General features: G+C 52.4%; 2 protein-coding genes across 4 annotated transcripts in view; one reads left to right on the forward strand and one right to left on the reverse strand.

Annotated features, from left to right (window-relative positions):
• eif2d (eukaryotic translation initiation factor 2D) overlaps nt 1-2848 on the reverse strand; it is a 34850-nt gene extending 32002 nt beyond the window's left edge. For both annotated transcript variants that reach the window (XM_069942241.1, XM_069942240.1), the window contains exon 1: nt 2674-2848. In XM_069942241.1, coding sequence (XP_069798342.1) covers nt 2674-2729 — 56 coding nt within the window. In that variant the 5' untranslated portion in view covers nt 2730-2848. The remainder of the gene's footprint in view (nt 1-2673) is intronic.
• Nucleotides 2680-19112, forward strand: LOC138765242 (dual specificity tyrosine-phosphorylation-regulated kinase 2-like). 2 transcript variants are annotated; one of them, XM_069942243.1, is made up of 3 exons: nt 7596-7913; nt 12946-13052; nt 17305-19112. In XM_069942243.1, exons 1-3 carry the CDS (start codon nt 7886-7888, stop codon nt 18868-18870), a joined length of 1701 nt encoding a protein of 566 aa, XP_069798344.1. In that variant the 5' UTR covers nt 7596-7885; the 3' UTR covers nt 18871-19112. The 2 variants fall into 2 exon arrangements, with proteins under 2 accessions (XP_069798343.1, XP_069798344.1); XM_069942242.1 differs by lacking the exons at nt 7596-7913; nt 12946-13052 and adding an exon at nt 2680-2737.
• The last annotated feature ends 794 nt before the right edge of the window (nt 19113-19906 follow it).

Below are 19906 nucleotides of genomic sequence, written 5' to 3' on the forward strand. Positions count from 1 at the left end.
AAAATTTTAACCAAGGAATGAATAATGGAAAAAAAGAAACAGCAAGGAATTTGGGCAAATATTATGGATTTAGAGTCATCCCAAAGAATCTGGAGCAAAAGAATATGTATCTACCCCTGTAATCTTTGATCCTTTTAATAGTCGACAACCCCCTTTTTGGCCCCAAAATCGTGGTTTTGTATAACCTGTGTAAAAGTCGAGCACCCCCTTTTTTTTGGCTGCCTGACACTCCAGACGCCCTGACTGCAGTCACCCACCGCCCATCCAATCTTCCTATGCCTTGAACAATGCAAGTAATTAACGTGGTCAAAAGTAGCATCCATGTAGAAGTTGACCCCTCCCCCTCCCTCCACTGAAGGGTTTCCACAAATGTATTAAGAGTTTTAAGTGTTGCATTCTGGAAGGGCAAACCAAGGTAGGATATACACAGTAACATGATCTGGCACATTACTGAACTTTCCACTACTCTCTCAGGCGGTGTGTTCCAGGAATTCATCATCCTTAGAGTAAGAAAAGTCCCCCCTCAATAATTAGGGCACGGAGGAACAAAGAGATCTGGGAATATAGATACATTGTTCCCTGAAGGTGGCATCACAGGTGGACAGGGTTGTACAGAAAGCTTTTGGAACCTTACCCTTTATAAATCAAAGTATTGAGTATAGGAGTTGGGATGATATGTTGAAATTGTTCAAGACATTGGTGAGGCCAAATTTGGAATATTATGTGCAGTCTGGTCACTTAACTACAAGAAGGATATCAATCAGATTGAAAGAGTGCAGAGAAGATTTACTAGGATGTTGCTGAGTCTTCAAGAGTTGAGTTAAAGATCAGAATCAGAATTTATTGTGTGGCAATATTAATATTTGGGGAGAATTTATAAGATTTAGACTGGGTCACATACATTCACACATTTAAAAATAGATCTTATTTGAAAGACTGAAGAATTCATTGCAGGATCTCTTGAGAATGTAAGCACCTTTCATAAGTAGGTGTTAATTGAACTGATGTCATAAAATGCTTGACTGATATCTGGTACCTCTCAAGCCAGTTTGAGCTAGTCTCCAGCCAGTTTGAGCTAGTCTCCAGCAGTCCGCAGCCGGCCGCAAGTCACCCAACAGCAGTCTCCAGCAGCCCACAGCTTCCAAGGGTTCCTTGCCTTGAGTTGCCAGCAGCCCGCTGCAAACGCTGGTCCTTCAGCCGCAGAAACCCCTTACTGGTCAACCACCGTGGTCACCATCCCCGCTGGTCATCTCCTCTTCTCCCTCTCAGATGGTGCATGATCTTCCTGTCCTCTGGTGCCCTGCTCCAGTCCTCTGCTTCCCATCATGACTGCTGCCAATTAATAGGCCCCGCCATCTTTGGCTCAGACTTGCAGACACGGGATTTCAAATAAAAACCCCATCAGTTCCTTCAATAGGCGTTCAAAGTTTGTTTGGAATTGAGAGCAGTCAACTGGGCGGCTAGACCCTGTGGGAGCACTGCATCTCTGCTCCACGCAGGTCCGCAGTTTTGGTCTCCTAACTACAGGAAAGATATCAATTAAGATTAAAAGAGTGTAGATAAGATTCACTAGGATGTTATCTACACTTCAGGAACTGAGTGAAAGGGAAAGGTTAAACAGGTGGGGGCTTTACTCCTTACAGTGTAGAAGAATGAGGGGAGACTTAATAGAGGTGTTCAAAATTATGAGAGGGATAGAGTAAATATAGGCCAGCATTTTCCACTGAGGGTAGGTGAGGTACAAACCAGAGGACGCGGTTAAGAGTGAAAGGGTTTGGGGAACTTCTTTCACAGGCTGGTGAATGTGGAACGCGCTGAGGTCGTGAGTGCGTGCTCAATATGAACATCGAAGACAAATTCGGACACGTACATGGATGGGAGTGGGTATAAAGTGCTATGGACTGGGTGCAGGTCAGTGGGACAAGGCAGGCTATTGGTTCAGGACGGACTAGAAGAGCCTGTTTCTGTGCTGCAATTTTAAATGGAGGCGAGTCCAAGGTGGGAGCCAATCACGACTTTATTGATTGACTTCAAGAATCAAAGTGGATCCTTTCCCAAGTCCTATCATTTCCGTTGAAAGACAATTCTCCTGAAATGTAAATGGTTTCTCACTCGGTAACAACGAGTGACTGAAATTCCCGGCATCGCTGTCAAGACTCTGACCCTTCAGGACAGGCCGAGCGAGGCCGGACTCCACGCCACCGTCCCCGGGCTGCCCGGAGCCCTCAAAAAGGCCGAGCTCCCCGATTACCGCCCCCCCCCCCCCCCCACCCCGGGATCGAGGCCAGGCTGCGTCCCAGGAGTCGGAGTAACGCCGTGGGCCGCCCGGACCCCCCACCCCCGGGACCCCCCACCCCGGGACCCCCCACCCCCGGGACCCCCCACCCCCGGGACCCCCCACCCCCGGGACCCCCCACCCCCGGGACCCCCCACCCCCGGGACCCCCCACCCCCGGGACCCCCCACCCCCGGGACCCCCCACCCCCGGGACCCCCCACCCCCGGGACCCCCCACCCCCGGGACCCCCCACCCCCGGGACCCCCCACCCCCGGGACCCCCCACCCCCGGGACCCCCCACCCCCGGGACCCCCCACCCCCGGACCCCCACTGACGCCTCAATGCTGCATTCTGACGCCGGCGGCCTAGTTCCGCGGGCCGCGCCACCACGAGTCACCTGTCCGAGCCTTTGATCACGCTGTTGGACTTGACGCGGAATCCTTTGGCGAACATCGTCCCCGGTTCGTTTCTTTCCCTGTTGCTCTCAGCGCTGCTGCGATAAATTAACCTGCGTTACCGCCGCTCCGTGGGTGCCGCCATTATGTGTCCCACCCGCAAGGTTCCGGCTGGAACACCGACCCTTCCAAATGTTCCCTCCCGCAAAGTTCCGGCTGGAACACCGACCCTTCCAAATGTTCCCTCCCGCAAAGTTCCGGCTGGAACACCGACCCTTCCAAATGTTCCCTCCCGCAAAGTTCCGGCTGGAACACCGACCCTTCCAAACGTTCCCACCCCTAAGGTTCCGGCTGGAACACCGACCCTTCCAAATGTTCCCTCCCGCAAAGTTCCGGCTGGAACACCGACCCTTCCAAACGTTCCCACCCCTAAGGTTCCGGCTGGAACACCGACCCTTCCAAATGTTCCCTCCCGCAAAGTTCCGGCTGGAACACCGACCCTTCCAAATGTTCCCTCCCGCAAAGTTCCGGCTGGAGCACCGACCCTTCCAAATGTTCCCTCCCGCAAAGTTCCGGCTGGAACACCGACCCTTCCAAACGTTCCCACCCCTAAGGTTCCGGCTGGAACACCGACCCTTCCAAATGTTCCCTCCCGCAAAGTTCCGGCTGGAACACCGACCCTTCCAAATGTTCCCTCCCGCAAAGTTCCGGCTGGAGCACCGACCCTTCCAAATGTTCCCTCCCGCAAAGTTCCGGCTGGAACACCGACCCTTCCAAACGTTCCCACCCCTAAGGTTCCGGCTGGAACACCGACCCTTCCAAATGTTCCCTCCCGCAAAGTTCCGGCTGGAACACCGACCCTTCCAAATGTTCCCTCCCGCAAAGTTCCGGCTGGAGCACCGACCCTTCCAAATGTTCCCTCCCGCAAAGTTCCGGCTGGAACACCGACCCTTCCAAACGTTCCCACCCCTAAGGTTCCGGCTGGAACACCGACCCTTCCAAATGTTCCCTCCCGCAAAGTTCCGGCTGGAACACCGACCCTTCCAAACGTTCCCACCCCTAAGGTTCCGGCTGGAACACCGACCCTTCCAAATGTTCCCTCCCGCAAAGTTCCGGCTGGAACACCGACCCTTCCAAACGTTCCCACCCCTAAGGTTCCGGCTGGAACACCGACCCTTCCAAACGTTCCCACCCGCAAGGTTCCGGCTGGAACACCGACCCTTCCAAACGTTCCCACCCCTAAGGTTCCGGCTGGAGCACCGACCCTTCCAAACGTTCCCACCCCCAAGGTTTCGGCTGGAACACCGACCCTTCCAAATGTTCCCACCCTCAAGGTTCCGGCTGGAGCACCGACCCTTCCAAACGTTCCCACCCGCAAGGTTCCGGCTGGAGGACCGACCCTTCCAAACATTCCCACCCGCAAGGTTCCAGCTGGAGCACCGACCCTTCCAAGTTCCCACCCCCAAGGTTCCGGCTGGAACACCGACCCTTCCAAACGTTCCCACCCGCAAGGTTCCGGCTGGAACACCGACCCTTCCAAGTTCCCACCCGCAAGGTTCCGGCTGGAACACCGACCCTTCCAAACGTTCCCACCCGCAAGGTTCCGGCTGGAGCACCGACCCTTCCAAACGTTCCCACCCGCAAGGTTCCGGCTGGAGCACCGACCCTTCCAAACGTTCCCACCCGCAAGGTTCCGGCTGGAACACCGACCCTTCCAAGTTCCCACCCGCAAGGTTCCGGCTGGAGCACCGATCCTTCCAAGTTCCCACCCCTAAGGTTCCGGCTGGAGGACCAACCCTTCCAAACGTTCCCACCCGCAAGGTTCCGGCTGGAGGACCGACCCTTCCAAACGTTCCCACCCGCAAGGTTCCGGCTCGAGCACCGACCCTTCCAAACGTTCCCTCCCCTAAGGTTCCGGCTGGAGGACCGACCCTTCAAAGTTCCCACCCCTAAAGTTCCGGCTGGAGGACCGACCCTTCCAAACGTTCCCACCCGCAAGGTTCCGGCTGGAGCACCGACCCTTCCAAGTTCCCACCCCTAAGGTTCCGGCTGGAACACCGACCCTTCCAAACGTTCCCACCCGCAAGGTTCCGGCTGGAGCACCGATCCTTCCAAGTTCCCTCCCCTAAGGTTCCGGCTGGAGGACCGACCCTTCTAAGTTCCCACCCCTAAGGTTCCGGCTGGAGGACCAACCCTTCCAAACGTTCCCACCCGCAAGGTTCCGGCTGGAGGACCGACCCTTCCAAATGTTCCCTCCCGCAAGGTTCCGGCTGGAGGACCGACCCTTCCAAATGTTCCCTCCGCTAAGGTTCCGGCTGGAACACCGACCCTTCCAAACGTTCCCTCCCCTAAGGTTCCGGCTGGAGGACCGACCCTTCCAAGTTCCCACCCCTAAGGTTCCGGCTGGAGCACCGACCCTTCCAAATGTTCCCTCCGCTAAGGTTCCGGCTGGAACACCGACCCTTCCAAACGTTCCCTCCCCTAAGGTTCCGGCTGGAACACCGACCCTTCCAAACGTTCCCACCCCTAAGGTTCCGGCTGGAACACCGACCCTTCCAAACGTTCCCTCCCCTAAGGTTCCGGCTGGAACACCGACCCTTCCAAACGTTCCCACCCCCAAGGTTCCGGCTGGAACACCGACCCTTCCAAGTTCCCTCCGCTAAGGTTCCGGCTGGAACACCGACCCTTCCAAACGTTCCCACCCGCAAGGTTCCGGCTGGAACACCGACCCTTCCAAGTTCCCACCCCTAAGGTTCCGGCTGGAACACCGACCCTTCCAAGTTCCCACCCCTAAGGTTCCGGCTGGAGCACCGACCCTTCCAAGTTCCCACCCCCAAGGTTCCGGCTGGAACACCGACCCTTCCAAGTTCCCACCCCTAAGGTTCCGGCTGGAACACCGACCCTTCCAAACGTTCCCACCCGCAAGGTTCCGGCTGGAACACCGACCCTTCCAAGTTCCCTCCCCTAAGGTTCCGGCTGGAACACCGACCTTTCCAAACGTTCCCACCCCCAAGGTTCCGGCTGGAACACCGACCCTTCCAAGTTCCCACCCCTAAGGTTCCGGCTGGAGCACCGACCCTTCCAAGTTCCCTCCGCTAAGGTTCCGGCTGGAACACCGACCCTTCTAAACGTTCCCACCCCCAAGGTTCCGGCTGGAACACCGACCCTTCCAATTCCCTCCCCTAAGGTTCCGGCTGGAACACCGACCCTTCCAAACGTTCCCACCCCCAAGGTTCCGGCTGGAACACCCACCCTTCCAAACGTTCCCACCCCTAAGGTTCCGGCTGGAGGACCGACCCTTCCAAACGTTCCCACCCCCAAGGTTCCGGCTGGAACACCGACCCTTCCAAGTTCCCTCCCCTAAGGTTCCGGCTGGAACACCGACCTCAGTGGGGGGATCCTTACAACCGTCCCTCCCCAGACCAGAGCAGCGCCTGGGACGGGTGTCAACTTTGTCGAAAGGCTTTAAGGAAATTCTTGAGCGAATAGATAAGTTAAGAGATTAGGTTGTTTGGGATATTTGAAGTCTGTAACTCCACTGTTTTACTTGCTGCTGAATGAATGGATTGAAAAGTTTGTCATGCACATTGTACGATGTTCACATGACTTAAATACTTCCTTGCCGCAATCGAATAGGTACACATAACGAAAAACTCTAATAGGAAACTAATGAAATTAAGAGACCATGAGATACATAATAGATAATGCATAATCACAACGATCCTGGTACAAAAAAGTGACTTGCAATAATGTAGACAGTCTGTCATGAGTGTACCAAGAGGAGATACAAGAGTCTGATAGCTATTGGAAAGAAACTGTCTTTGAACCTGGACGTGCTGTTTTTCAGGCTTCTGTGCTCTCCGCCCGAAGGTTGTCACCAGGATGATGGGGTCTTTTATGATATTAACGGCTGCCTTCTTGAGGCAGTTCCTCATATAAATGTCTCCAATGGTCGGGAGGTCAGAGCCTGTGTTCCTGGATGTGTGTGTAATCTTGGACATTCTTCTGGGCATTTGAATGACCAAACCAGACTGTGATGCCACTAGTCTGGATACTTTCCACAGTGCACCTGTCGAACTTTGATAATCTGATGGGATTTCAAATGTCCAGACTCCTTAGAATGTAGAGGTGTTGGTGAGCCTTCTTCCTGGTTGTGTCAATGTGCTGGCTCTAGGATAGGTCTGAAATATGGACTAGCAGGAACTTGAAGGTTTTCTCTGAAAAGCCTGATTTTTTTAAAAAAAATTTCTTAAAAAGAGGACACGTTACATGATTATAAACTAGGTATCAGTTCTGCAGAGATGCAAATTATTTTTGATGGTCGGACTAACGCTGAATAAATGATGAGAACTTGTTTTGCCTGTTAACACAAGTGGTTTATACAGTGATGTAAGACATCATATTAACACAGTCGTTGTGAAGGTGTCTGAGGAGATTCGGTATTTCACCGAAAACTCTTGAAAACTTCTACAGGAGAGCATTCTGGCTGGTTGCATCACTGCCTGGTGTGGAGGCACCATCTCTCAGGACAAGAATAAACTCCAGAGGGTTGTTCACTCGACCTGCGACATCACAGGCACCAGACTGCACTCCATCGAGGACACCTGCAAGAGGCTGTGTCTTAAAAAAGCAGCCTCTATCCTCAAAGACCCCCAGCACCCAGGCCAGGTCCTCTTCGCTCTGCTACCATCAGGGAAAGGTCCAGGAGCCTGGAGATGAGCCCCCAGCACCACAAGGACAGCTTCTTCCCCTCCGCCCTCAGATTCCTGAATGATCCATGAACCCCAGACACGGCCTCACTTTTCCTGCATCTTTTTGAATTTATATTGGGTTGTGACCGAATCTCACCAGAGATTTGGATTCGAGTTCCATCACTGGCCCAGGAGGACCTGCTGCGCCTCCTCTGTGCAGTGATGGTCCTCCCACCTGCTGGGGGCGGCCGAGGCCCAGGTGCGGCCCCTGCCCCGGGAGCGCGCGCTCCTCGCGCTCGGGGCGGGAGCGCGCAGCGAGGAACGGACGGTCGGAGCGGAGGAGCGGCCCCAGCGCCCGGACGCTCTCGGCTCCAGACCCGAGCCCCTGGGCTTCTCCGACCCTCAGCTCCCGGCCCAAGGCCCGTGGGCTCCCCGGCCGCCCCCACCACGGTGCCCGGGACGAGCGCATGGGGGTCGGCGCAGGCAGCCGGACCGGCGATGGGCGGAGCGCTCCCCGGCAGTGATGTTGGGCAGGAAGACGGGGGCCCCGGGTACGGACCGGCCGGGGGGGGGGGGGGGGGACACGGGGACGGACCGGCCGGGGGGGGGGGGGACACGGGGACGGACCGGCTGGGGGGGGGGGAACACGGGGACGGACTGGCTGGGTGGGGGGGACACGGGGACGGGGGACACGGGGACGGACCGGCTGGGGGGGGGGAACACGGGGACGGACCGGCTGGGGGGGGGGGAACACGGGGACGGACCGGCCGGGGGGGGGGGACACGGGGACGGACTGGCTGGGTGGGGGGAACACGGGGACGGGGGACACGGGGACGGACCGGCTGGGGGGGGGGACACGGGGACGGGGGACACGGGGACGGACCGGCTGGGGGGGGGGGGAACACGGGGACGGACCGGCTGGGGGGGGGGAACACGGGGACAGACCGGCTGGGGGGGGGGGAACACGGGGACGGACCGGCTGGGGGGGGGGACACGGGGACGGACCGGCCGGGGGGGGGGGGACACGGGGACGGACTGGCTGGGTGGGGGGAACACGGGGACGGGGGACACGGGGACGGACCGGCTGGGGGGGGGAACACGGGGACGGGGGACACGGGGACGGACTGGCTGGGTGGGGATACGGGGACGGACCGGCTGGGGGGGGGGACACGGGGACGGGGGACACGGGGACGGACCGGCTGGGGGGGGGGACACGGGGACGGGGGACACGGGGACAGACCGGCTGGGGGGGGGGACACGGGGACGGGGGACACGGGGACGGACCGGCTGGGGGGGGGGGGAACACGGGGACGGGGGACACGGGGACGGACCGGCTTGGGGGGGGGGGGACACGGGGACGGGGGACACGGGGACAGACCGGCTGGGGGGGGGGACACGGGGACGGACCGGCTGGGGGGGGGGACCGGCTGGGTGGGGGGGACACGGGGACGGGGGACACGGGGACGGACCGGCTGGGGGGGGGGACACGGGGACGGGGGACACGGGGACGGACCGGCTGGGGGGGGGGGGACACGGGGACGGGGGACACGGGGACGGACCGGCTGGGGGGGGGGGGAACACGGGGACGGGGGACACGGGGACGGACCGGCTTGGGGGGGGGGGGGACACGGGGACGGGGGACACGGGGACAGACCGGCTGGGGGGGGGGGACACGGGGACGGACCGGCTGGGGGGGGGGACCGGCTGGGTGGGGGGGACACGGGGACGGGGGACACGGGGACGGACCGGCTGGGGGGGGGGACACGGGGACGGGGGACACGGGGGACGGACCGGCTGGGGGGGGGGGGACACGGGGACGGGGGACACGGGGACGGACCGGCTGGGGGGGGGGGAACACGGGGACGGGGGACACGGGGACGGACCGGCTTGGGGGGGGGACACGGGGACGGGGGACACGGGGACGGACCGGCTGGGGGGGGGGGACACGGGGACGGGGGACACGGGGACGGACCGGCTGGGGGGGGGGACACGGGGACGGGGGACACGGGGACGGACCGGCTGGGGGGGGGGACACGGGGACGGACCGGCTGGGTGGGGATACGGGGACGGACCGGCTGGGGGGGGGGGACACGGGAACGGACCGGCTGGGGGGGGGGGGCACGGGAACGGACCGGCTGGGGGGGAGGGGGACACGGGGACGGGGGACACGGGGACGGACCGGCTGGGGGGGGGGGAACACGGGGACGGGGGACACGGGGACGGACCGGCTTGGGGGGGTGGACACGGGGACGGACCGGCTGGGGTGGGGGACACGGGGACGGACTGGCTGGGTGGGGATACGGGGACGGACCGGCTGGGGGGGGGACACGGGAACGGACCGGCTGGGGGGGAGGGGGACACGGGGACGGGGGACACGGGGACGGACCGGCTGGGTGGGGATACGGGGACGGACCGGCTGGGGGGGGGGACACGGGAACGGACCGGCTGGGGGGGAGGGGGACACGGGGACGGGGGACACGGGGACGGACCGGCTGGGGGGGGGGGACACGGGGACGGGGGACACGGGGACGGACCGGCTGGGGGGGGGGGACACGGGGACGGGGGACACGGGGACGGACCGGCTGGGGGGGGGGACACGGGGACGGGGGACATGGGGACGGACCGGCTGGGGGGGGGGGAACACGGGGACGGGGGACACGGGGACGGACCGGCTTGGGGGGGGGGGACACGGGGACGGGGGACACGGGGACGGACCGGCTGGGGGGGGGGACACGGGGACGGGGGACACGGGGACGGACCGGCTGGGGGGGGGGGGGACACGGGGACGGGGGACACGGGGACGGACCGGCTGGGGGGGGCACGGGGACGGGGGACACGGGGACGGACCGGCTGGGGGGGGGGGCACGGGCACGGGGACGGGGGACACGGGGACGGACTGGCTGGGTGGGGGGGAACACGGGGACGGACCGGCTGGGGGGGATACGGGGACGGACCGGGCTGGGGGGGTGGACACGGGGACGGACCGGCTGGGGGGCGTACACGGGGACGGACCGGCTGGGGGGGGGGCCCTGGGTACGGACCGGCTGGGGGGGGGGTCCCAGGGACGGACCGGTTGGGGGTGGGACAGACCGGCTGGGGGGGGGACACACACAGAGACGGACCGACTGAGTGGGGAAACGGGTACGGTTTGGCTTGGGGTGGGAGCAGACTATCTGGGTGGCGGGGACGGGCATGGGGGGACCCCGGGTACGGATCGGTTTGGGGGGCAACGGAAGTGGGGGTGAGTGGGAGAGATGGGGTCGGTTTTTCTCCTGTCGCCCCTTGCCCCGTCTCCCCCCTTTTTCGTCCCCCGCCCCGTCTCCCCCTCTCTCCCCATCTCACCCTTCTCACCCCGTCTCCTCTTCTTTCCCCGTCTCCCCATCTCTCCCCGTCTCCCCCTCTCGCCCCGTCTCTCCCCGTCTCCTCATCCCCTCCTCGTCTCTCCCCGTCTCCCCCTCTCTCCCCATCTCCTCCCTCTCTCCCCGTTTCCCCCTCTCTCCCCATCTCCCCCTCTCTCCCGTCTCCCCCCCTCTCTCCCCGTCTCCCCCCTCTCTCCCCGTCTCCCCTTCTCCCCCCCATCTCTTTTTTTCCTTTCTCTCTCTCTGTCCCCTGTTTTCCTCTCTCTTTTTCTGTTTCTCTGTCATTTTTCTATTGTGTATTTATTGTTTGGGTGCAAGATCTAATTCAGTATTCTGGAAAATCAGAATCTTCATTTCTTAGGGATGGCGGCAATTTTCTTTCATTATTTGGAAGATTTTTCTTACATATAACCATTTACAGAGCGGAAACAGGCCATGTCGGCCTTTCAAGTCTGCACCGGTTCACTTGAACAACTCTACTAGCTCAATCCTCTCGCTCTCCACACCAATATCCCTCCAACTCCCTCACCTCCATGTACACATCCAACCTTTTCTTAAATGACAGAAGGGACCCTGCCGCAATTATCTCATTCAGAAGAACATTCCATTCTGCCACCACTCTCTGAGTTAAGAAGCACCCTCTAATATTTCTCCTAAAGTTTTGCCCTCTTACCTTTAACACATACCCTCTTGTTCCAACCTCAGGGGAGTCTGTTTATGTCAAGACTATCTATGCCTTTCATAATTTTAATATGCATGCATGTATTTTCTATATCATTGCAACCTCCTCCATGTTCTAAATGAGATGATAAATCCTGCTTCATAAGCTCATTGGAATTCTCATCACAATTTGAACTCTGACCTCCCCATTTATGTTTCGGTAAAATGAAGGACAAGTGGCTAAATGCACTGCAGACTCTTGAATATAAATCACCAACTCTCAACAGAATTTCCTTTGCTTTTATAAAGTGCCTAGACTGGAGCAATTAGTTTCTACTTTTTGGACCCTTTCAAAAAAAGGAAGAACCAAGCAACTGTTGATCCGGGGAAATGTGGAAGAACCAAATTAGAACATAAAATACTACACAGGCTCTCCGGCCCCCTATGCTGTGCCAACCTATATATTACTATTTTTTTTAAAAACCCTACTACCTTGTATCCCTCTATTTTTCTTTCCTCCATGTGCTGAGGCTCCAATAGCCCAGTGGTTAGAGCACTGGCCTTATAAACCAGGGCTGTGAGTTCATTGCTCACTGGGGTCTCACTTCTGTGAGGGGCATTAAACAAAGTGCCAACTTTGTCTTCCTTACAGTAGACAAAGTTAAAGAATTTCAGTGTATGTTACATTCTAAATGTAATATTACATGACAGTAATGGAACTTTTACCTATCTAAGAATCTCATAAATGCCCTTATTCCAGCCTCCACCACCAACCCTGGCAATGCATTCCAGGGGCCCACAACTCTGTAAAATAATTTTTATTTATCCCTGATGACTCCCCGAAATTTTCCTCCCTTCACTTTGCTATTTGTGCCATGGGGAGATAAAAAGCACTGGCTATCCACCTTACCGATGCCTCTTATTCTTGTCAACCTCTATTAAGTCTCCTCTCATTCTTCTTTGCTCCAATGAGACAAGTTCCAGCTCTGCTAACCTTGCCTCAAAAGACCTATTTTTCAATCCAAGCAGTATCCTAGTAAATCTGCTCTGCACCCTCTCCATAGCTTCCACATTCTTCCTATAATGAGGTGACCAGAGCTGAACACAATACTCCAAATGTGGTCTCACTAGAGATTTGTAGAGTTGTAACATGTCCTCTCAACTCTTGAACTCAATCCCTTCACTAACCTGTGCAACGAACTTGAGGGATGTATGGATTTGGACCCCAAGGTCCCTCTATTTCTCAACACTGTGCTTAGCCTTCTGGTTTGACCTTCCAAAATGCATCATCTCACACTCATCCAGATTGAATTCCATTTGCCACTTTTCTGCCCAACTCTGCATCCTGTCTATATCCTTTTGATCTGAGTTTTTTTTTGCCACTATATAATTCTTGAATGGTGTACATTTATTTAGAAAAGCAGAGTGAAAATTATTGCAATGTCCTCCCACTTGAAAAGCTTCCTAAATTGAAAATATATCTGGTGGTTTTCTGCAAAATGATCAATGAACTTCTTGAACCTTTCACTCTACTTAATGGTGTCACTTTGTCTTCCATTTGTAGCCCAACTTAGGGATGACTCCTGCATACGTGTAGACCAGGCTGAAATCCAAACCTCAAACACAGAAAGAGGAAGCCCTGTGGGGTTACCATCTCTTAATAGCTTAACGGTAAGCATTATGAACAGAAACATTTGACCCATTTCCCTTTAAGTATTTCCTGTTCATGCATCTGTCCAAATATCTCTTAAACATTTATACATGTACTCAATTCTTTGACCAATGAGGGAAACCATGCCCCATTCTATCCACCTGTGTTGCCACTTTCTGGGAATTAGATACTTGTGCCACAAGTTGAGAAATTTAGCAGGTCAAGCAGTGGACTTTATATAGCAAAGATAAAGATACATAAGCAATGTTCCGGGCTTGAGCCCCTCTTCAAGGTATGAGCTCAATGTTGGCAGGAGGTGTGCACTTTATCTTTGGCTTGGCTTCGCGGACGAAGATTTATGGAGGGGGTAAAAAGTCCACGTCAGCTGCAGGCTCGTTTGTGGCTGACCAGTCCGATGCGGGACAGGCAGACACGATTGCAGCGGTTGCAAGGGAAAATTGGTTGGTTGGGGTTGGGTGTTGGGTTTTTCCTCCTTTGCCTTTTGTCAGTGAGGTGGGCTCTGCGGTCTTCTTCAAAGGAGGCTGCTGCCCGCCAAACTGTGAGGCGCCAAGATGCACGGTTTGAGGCGTTATCAGCCCACTGGCGGTGGTCAATGTGGCAGGCACCAAGAGATTTCTTTAGGCAGTCCTTGTACCTTTTCTTTGGTGCACCTCTGTCACGGTGGCCAGTGGAGAGCTCGCCATATAATACGATCTTGGGAAGGCGATGGTCCTCCATTCTGGAGACGTGACCCATCCAGCGCAGCTGGATCTTCAGCAGCGTGGACTCGATGCTGTCGACCTCTGCCATCTCGAGTACCTCGACGTTAGGGGTGTGAGCGCTCCAATGGATGTTGAGGATGGAGCGGAGACAACGCTGGTGGAAGCGTTCTAGGAGCCGTAGGTGGTGCCGGTAGAGGACCCATGATTCGGAGCCGAACAGGAGTGTGGGTATGACAACGGCTCTGTATACGCTTATCTTTGTGAGGTTTTTCAGTTGGTTGTTTTTCCAGACTCTTTTGTGTAGTCTTCCAAAGGCGCTATTTGCCTTGGCGAGTCTGTTGTCTATCTCATTGTCGATCCTTGCATCTGATGAAATGGTGCAGCCGAGATAGGTAAACTGGTTGACCGTTTTGAGTTTTGTGTGCCCGATGGAGATGTGGGGGGGCTGGTAGTCATGGTGGGGAGCTGGCTGATGGAGGACCTCAGTTTTCTTCAGGCTGACTTCCAGGCCAAACATTTTGGCAGTTTCCGCAAATGTTTGGCCTGTGCACTTTATATAGTAAAGATAAAGATACATAACCAATGTTTTGGGCTGAGCCCTTGATATGGGAGTGGTGGGGGGGGGGGTGGTTACAGCACATTTAAGCAAAAAGCCGTATTTTCACCTTGTGGAACATAAAATATTTTTTGGGTTTTTTTAATGTATTCTGTAGGAGAGGAGTACGGAAGAAACCAAAACTTGGCTGCTTCACAGGAAAGGGGCCCATAAACCTTGAGCAGAGTCCTGGGGTGGGGGGGGCATAGCCAAAAGAAGGTTGAGAATGGCTGGTACATGGGCCTGTGAACTATTTATTGCTGCTTTGCTAAGTCATCAAATAATATATTAATTCTGGCTATAATTGGACAACTTAATTATTGCACCAGTGTTTGATGTGTCGTACTGGTTGGTTTTCATTTTCCCTAGATAATTAATTATAGGATCTCCTGTGTACATTGGAATTTTAGCAAAAGGAGATGATGACAGCAAGGCCTGTAGCAGATGTGTGCTCTAAGTGGCTATGAAAGGAATGTGCTGGGCTACCTGTTGGCAGAGCAAGGGAGTTTCTTAACTTGCAATGATCTACAGCTACCAAATTAGGAGAAGAAACATATTGCTGACATGAGTTCGACAGAAACTACACCCTTTAGGGAAGTTGTTTTCAAGAAAATGGAAAATTTGAATAATTACATTTTTGTATATTTTTGTTCATTCAAATATTTCAGCTTTAAAAGCACCAGTGCCCTTCGACCCTCTCCTTGGAGTGGGGGGAGAGATTCATCCATCCATCCATCTTAATTAGGTTGAGTCATGAAAATTTAAAGACCTGGAGGCCAGCAGTGGGATCCGGACGAATCCTATCACTTCTGTTCTTTTGTTGAGTTTGTTTTTACCTTTTTATATAATTTTTTATTTTTCACACTGTGAACCACAGCAACCAAAATATGTACAAACGTTTCTCATTAAATATACACAGTGGCATTTTCTCCCTTTTTTTCCCCCCTCCCTTCCCTCCCCCCTTCCCACCCCCTCCAAAGCCAATAAACATTCAACATATACAATACAATAAAACCATTAAACAATGTCATCACACACTGGATCAAGTCATTTTGCCTTCTTATCATTTTAGGGGGTGGAGGTCCGAGGCAAGCCTTCTCGTTATGTTCCATGTACGGTTCACAAATTTGTTCAAATATTGTGACTTTATTTTTTAAATTATATGTTATTTTTTCCAATGGAATACATTTATTCATTTCCATGCACCGTTGCTGTATTCTCAGGCTCTCTTCCATTTTCCAAGTTGACATTATACATTTTTTTGCTGCAGCTAAGGGTATCATAATAAATCTTTTTTGCGCTTTATCCAATTTGAGGCCTAATTCCTTATTTCTTATTACTTAGAAGAAAGATCTCTGGATTTTTTGGTGTTATTTTTGGTGATTTTATTTAATACCTGATTTAGATATTCCCAAAACATTTCCACTTTCTCACATGCCCAAATTCCATGTACTGTCGTTCCCGTTTCCTTCTTACAGCGAAAACATCTGTCTGATAATGTTGGATCCCATTTTTTTTAACTTTTGGGGCGTGATATATAGCCTGTGTAACCAATTATACTGTATCGTGTGTAACCTCGTGTTTATTATATTCTTCATAGTTCCAGAGCATAACTTTTCCCATATTTCATTTTTTATCTTTATGTTTAAATCCTTTTCCCACTTTTGTTTGGGTAATATAGTTTATTTCCTCATTTTCCTTCTCTTGCAGCTTAATGTCCATGTTGGTTATAAATCATTTAATTCTCATTGTGTCTGTAATTACATATTCAAAGCTGCTTCCTTCTGGTCTGTTTTGTTTTTACTTTTTTTAAAGAATTTTTTATATGGAATTGTTTTGTTTTACTCTTTGGTCTTTATGTCCCTAATATGTCTGAAAAGTAAGGAGACACTAAAATGCTATAGGAATAGGGGTCGAGGACTAACCTATCGTTGTGGTCTTCTTTTTAGGGTAACTATCTATTTAATTTGTCTCTGGATATATTGGTGGGGGTGGGGGTGGGGGGTGGTGGAATTGGACTCGAGGGTGAAGCTTAATATTTATATAAAATTGGAAAATGTGTGTTTTTATTATCGTGGATTATTATTGACACTGTTTGAGTTTGAAAATTATGGAATAAAGGCCTAGCAATTCTTGGAAAAAGAATTCCCTTCCATTCCTGGGCATTACCCACTACCTCTTACTGCCCACCACCCACTCCCTGGTCCACTTTTCCTGTAACAACTAGGACAGAGCTGGGCAAGGGCAGCAAGCTTGAACCTGTTGCTCAAGCTCTGCCCGTAATTGTGTGTCTGTGGCCCACAGTTACACTCACTGTACATTGCCACCTCACCAGTTTCTTAATTTCCCTGCGTTTATGCAGAGGCCATGCTTCCAAATCTGTGCCCATTTATTTGAAAGGGTGGTAACAGTTGATTTCCGTTTTTGGAGGTGATTTAATGTTTTTAATTGTTTAGCTGTTTTAACCTTGTTAGTGATATTTAAATTGTTTACTTTGATTTTTAACAGTTTTTGAATGATTCTATATGCCATGGATATTCATAACCAGACAAAACTAGGTTGGACAGTTCCTGTCATGGTTTCGCTGGCTGTTAAGGTCTTTTAATTGTGTGTGTGGGTGCATGTGCAGGGGTGTGATCTCTGTCCTAACTTTCTCCAAATCCTAGTCATCTTTTGTACCACAAGTGCTTAATGATGCATAAGAGAATTTGAAATGACTATTGATCATTCTGCATCCTTGATTACTGAGTTACAGGGTTCACATGAGGCACGTTTATCTGTTACATTCATGTTTCCTTAAAATTCGTGGATATCCTTAAAATGTAACGAGCTAATATTCTAATTGAATAATGTTTCTTCAAAATTCTAATGACTTATAGCTTTGCCATTTCATCTTTATTTTGTTGCTTACATGTGGACAAACAAATTGAGTCATCTCTTTTGTACAAATTTTAGATTGGCAAAAGTACAATGAGAGACCATCTTTCAGCAACATGTCGGACTCAAGTCAAGGTGCAGCATTTGTTTGAAGATGCCGGAAACAGGCGAAGGAATGCATCGATACACCATGCGGAGTCCCGCACTTGTCGACCCGTGTTACCTTCACTTAAAGATAAGTGCCTGGATGGTTCACCCTCGTCTAAATCAGATGGTACTTTGCTGAAGTCGAAAAGTGCTGTATCTCCGACCCAAGCCATGAAACTGCACATGCACAAGCTGACTTCCTTTGAACATCAGGAAATTTTCAACTATCCTGAAGTTTATTTCCTGGGTCTAAATGCAAAAAAGCGGCAAGGTGTTACTGGTGGATCAAACAACTGTGGCTATGATGACGACCGTTCAGCCTACATTCTTCTCCCTCATGACCATATAGCGTACAGATATGAAATTCTCAAAGTCATTGGGAGGGGAAGCTTTGGGCAGGTTGCAAAGGTGTACGACCATAAAACACGGCAGCATGTGGCATTGAAGATTGTGCGAAATGAGAAGCGGTTCCATCGGCAGGCAGCGGAGGAGATCCGAATTTTGGAACACTTGAGGAAACAAGACAAGAACCTGCAAATGAACATCGTCCACATGATGGAGAATTTCACGTTCCGCAACCATACCTGCATGACCTTTGAGCTACTGAGCTTGAACCTGTATGAACTGATCAAACGAAACAAGTTTCAGGGATTCAGCCTTCAGTTAGTGCGGAAGTTTGCCCATTCCATCCTCCAGTGCCTGGAAGCTTTGCATAAGAACCGGATCATTCATTGTGATTTGAAGCCAGAGAACATTTTACTGAAACAGCATGATCGTAGTGGTATCAAAGTGATTGATTTTGGCTCCAGCTGCTACGAACATCAACGTGTTTTTACCTATATCCAGTCACGATTTTATCGTGCTCCTGAGGTTATCCTTGGCTCGCGTTATGGGATGCCCATTGACATGTGGAGTTTTGGTTGCATCCTTGCTGAATTATTGACTGGGTACCCACTCTTCCCAGGTGAAGATGAAGGTGATCAATTGGCTTGCATGTTGGAACTTTTGGGATTGCCTCCTCAAAGATTGTTGGATCATTGCAAACGAGCCAAGAACTTCTTCAACTCAAAAACTCAGCCTCGTTATTGCACTACCACCACGCTTCCAGATAACACAGTGGTTCTCAATGGTGGTCATTCTCGAAGAGGTAAGGTGCGAGGGCCACCAGGCAGCAAGGTCTGGGCAGTAGCCTTGAAGGGTTGTGGTGATGCACAATTCATCAACTTCCTAAAGAAATGTTTGGAGTGGGAGCCATCATGTCGCTTGACTCCTGCCCAAGCTTTGAGACAACCGTGGCTGACTAAACGTTTACACAAAGCATCCACTGTGGAAAAGGCCAGTCCGCTTAAATGTCCACCAGAAAGCACTAGTTCCTTGCCTGGAATTATTTCCAAGTTACCCACCTCTGGCAAACTAAGGCCCAATTTGTTACAAGTGGCTGATTCAAGTGGAAATAATATACCTCTACGGTCTGTGCTTCCAAAATTAGTCAGCTAATGCGATGGTGTGTTGCAAATTAAACCCAAGAACATGTGTCAATTGCAAAAGGTTTTATACAGATCTTTTTCCTGGTAAAATGTTTCGCGGATATTTCATTATGTATTTCAACCTGAAAGAAAGTCCTTTCCAAATTGCATTAAAGTGCGTAAAATTATTTTTTATCCATTTTACCCTCACAAAACTGTTGTGGTTTTTAATTTACACCATTAAAATATATCCCTCGTACATTCAGAGCAAAATATGAAGTAAATTGTTATGTTTCCTGCAATTCTTAGTTTTGGATTATATTGAATGAAGATCTACCGGGACCAATGCCTGAAGAGGGCACACAAAATCAGTGAACCGGTGCAGACTCGAAAGGCCAACATGGCCTGTTTCCGCTCCGTAAATGGTGATATGGTGATGATCAAACAGGTTCGATAATGACAAGTGAAGAGTGAAATCACGTTCTTGATTGGGCTCTGCTCAATTGTAGTCAACTATAGCCTGAAAATTTTAGTATTAATGATTCTAAAAGAACTTTTTCTACCATACAGCTCTGTTTGATAATGCAAAAGATTAAAAAATCACACCACACTCCTGTTCTCACACCTCTTTATGACATTGGTCTTTGTTAGAGGCTGGATGTACTGCCGCTAATGTCCTGTTCATTATGGAATTAGACAAAATGTTTGGGTGCTGATTATTAATACAAATTTCTTGAGGGCACTGTCATATGCTGTTCAGTGTATCACACAGGTAATGGTATAACTTAGGGATTGGCACTAGAAATCACTTCTGTTTCACTTCCAAGTTCTCTGTCCATCACCTTAATCCAGCGTAAGCTTGTAAACCACTGTAAACAGTTGCCGTAGAAATGTATTGATGAACTGGAAATAAACCAGGACTTGGTTGTTTTTGGTAAAGAGTTTACGGGGAGTGTGAGAAATAAATTCTTCTGATTTCTTCAGCTTGGACTTTTCAAGCTGGCACTTTGTTGCATGTCCTCCATCCAGCTTGTCACTTGTGAATGGGGAAAAAATATACTGTAGGG

Source organism: Narcine bancroftii, chromosome 5 (assembly GCF_036971445.1).
Source record: "Narcine bancroftii isolate sNarBan1 chromosome 5, sNarBan1.hap1, whole genome shotgun sequence".
NCBI lineage: Eukaryota > Metazoa > Chordata > Chondrichthyes > Torpediniformes > Narcinidae > Narcine > Narcine bancroftii.

What these genes read in the sequence shown, in the direction of transcription:
- LOC138765242 (XM_069942243.1), top strand. Translation starts at nt 7,886, where the DNA reads ATGTTGGGCAGGAAGACGGGGGCCCCGG. An exon ending in CAGGAAGACGGGGGCCCCGG is followed by an intron (nt 7,914 to 12,945) that starts GTACGGACCGGC and finishes TTCCATTTGTAG; the next exon opens with CCCAACTTAGGGATGACTCC. An exon ending in CATCTCTTAATAGCTTAACG is followed by an intron (nt 13,053 to 17,304) that starts GTAAGCATTATG and finishes TACAAATTTTAG; the next exon opens with ATTGGCAAAAGTACAATGAG.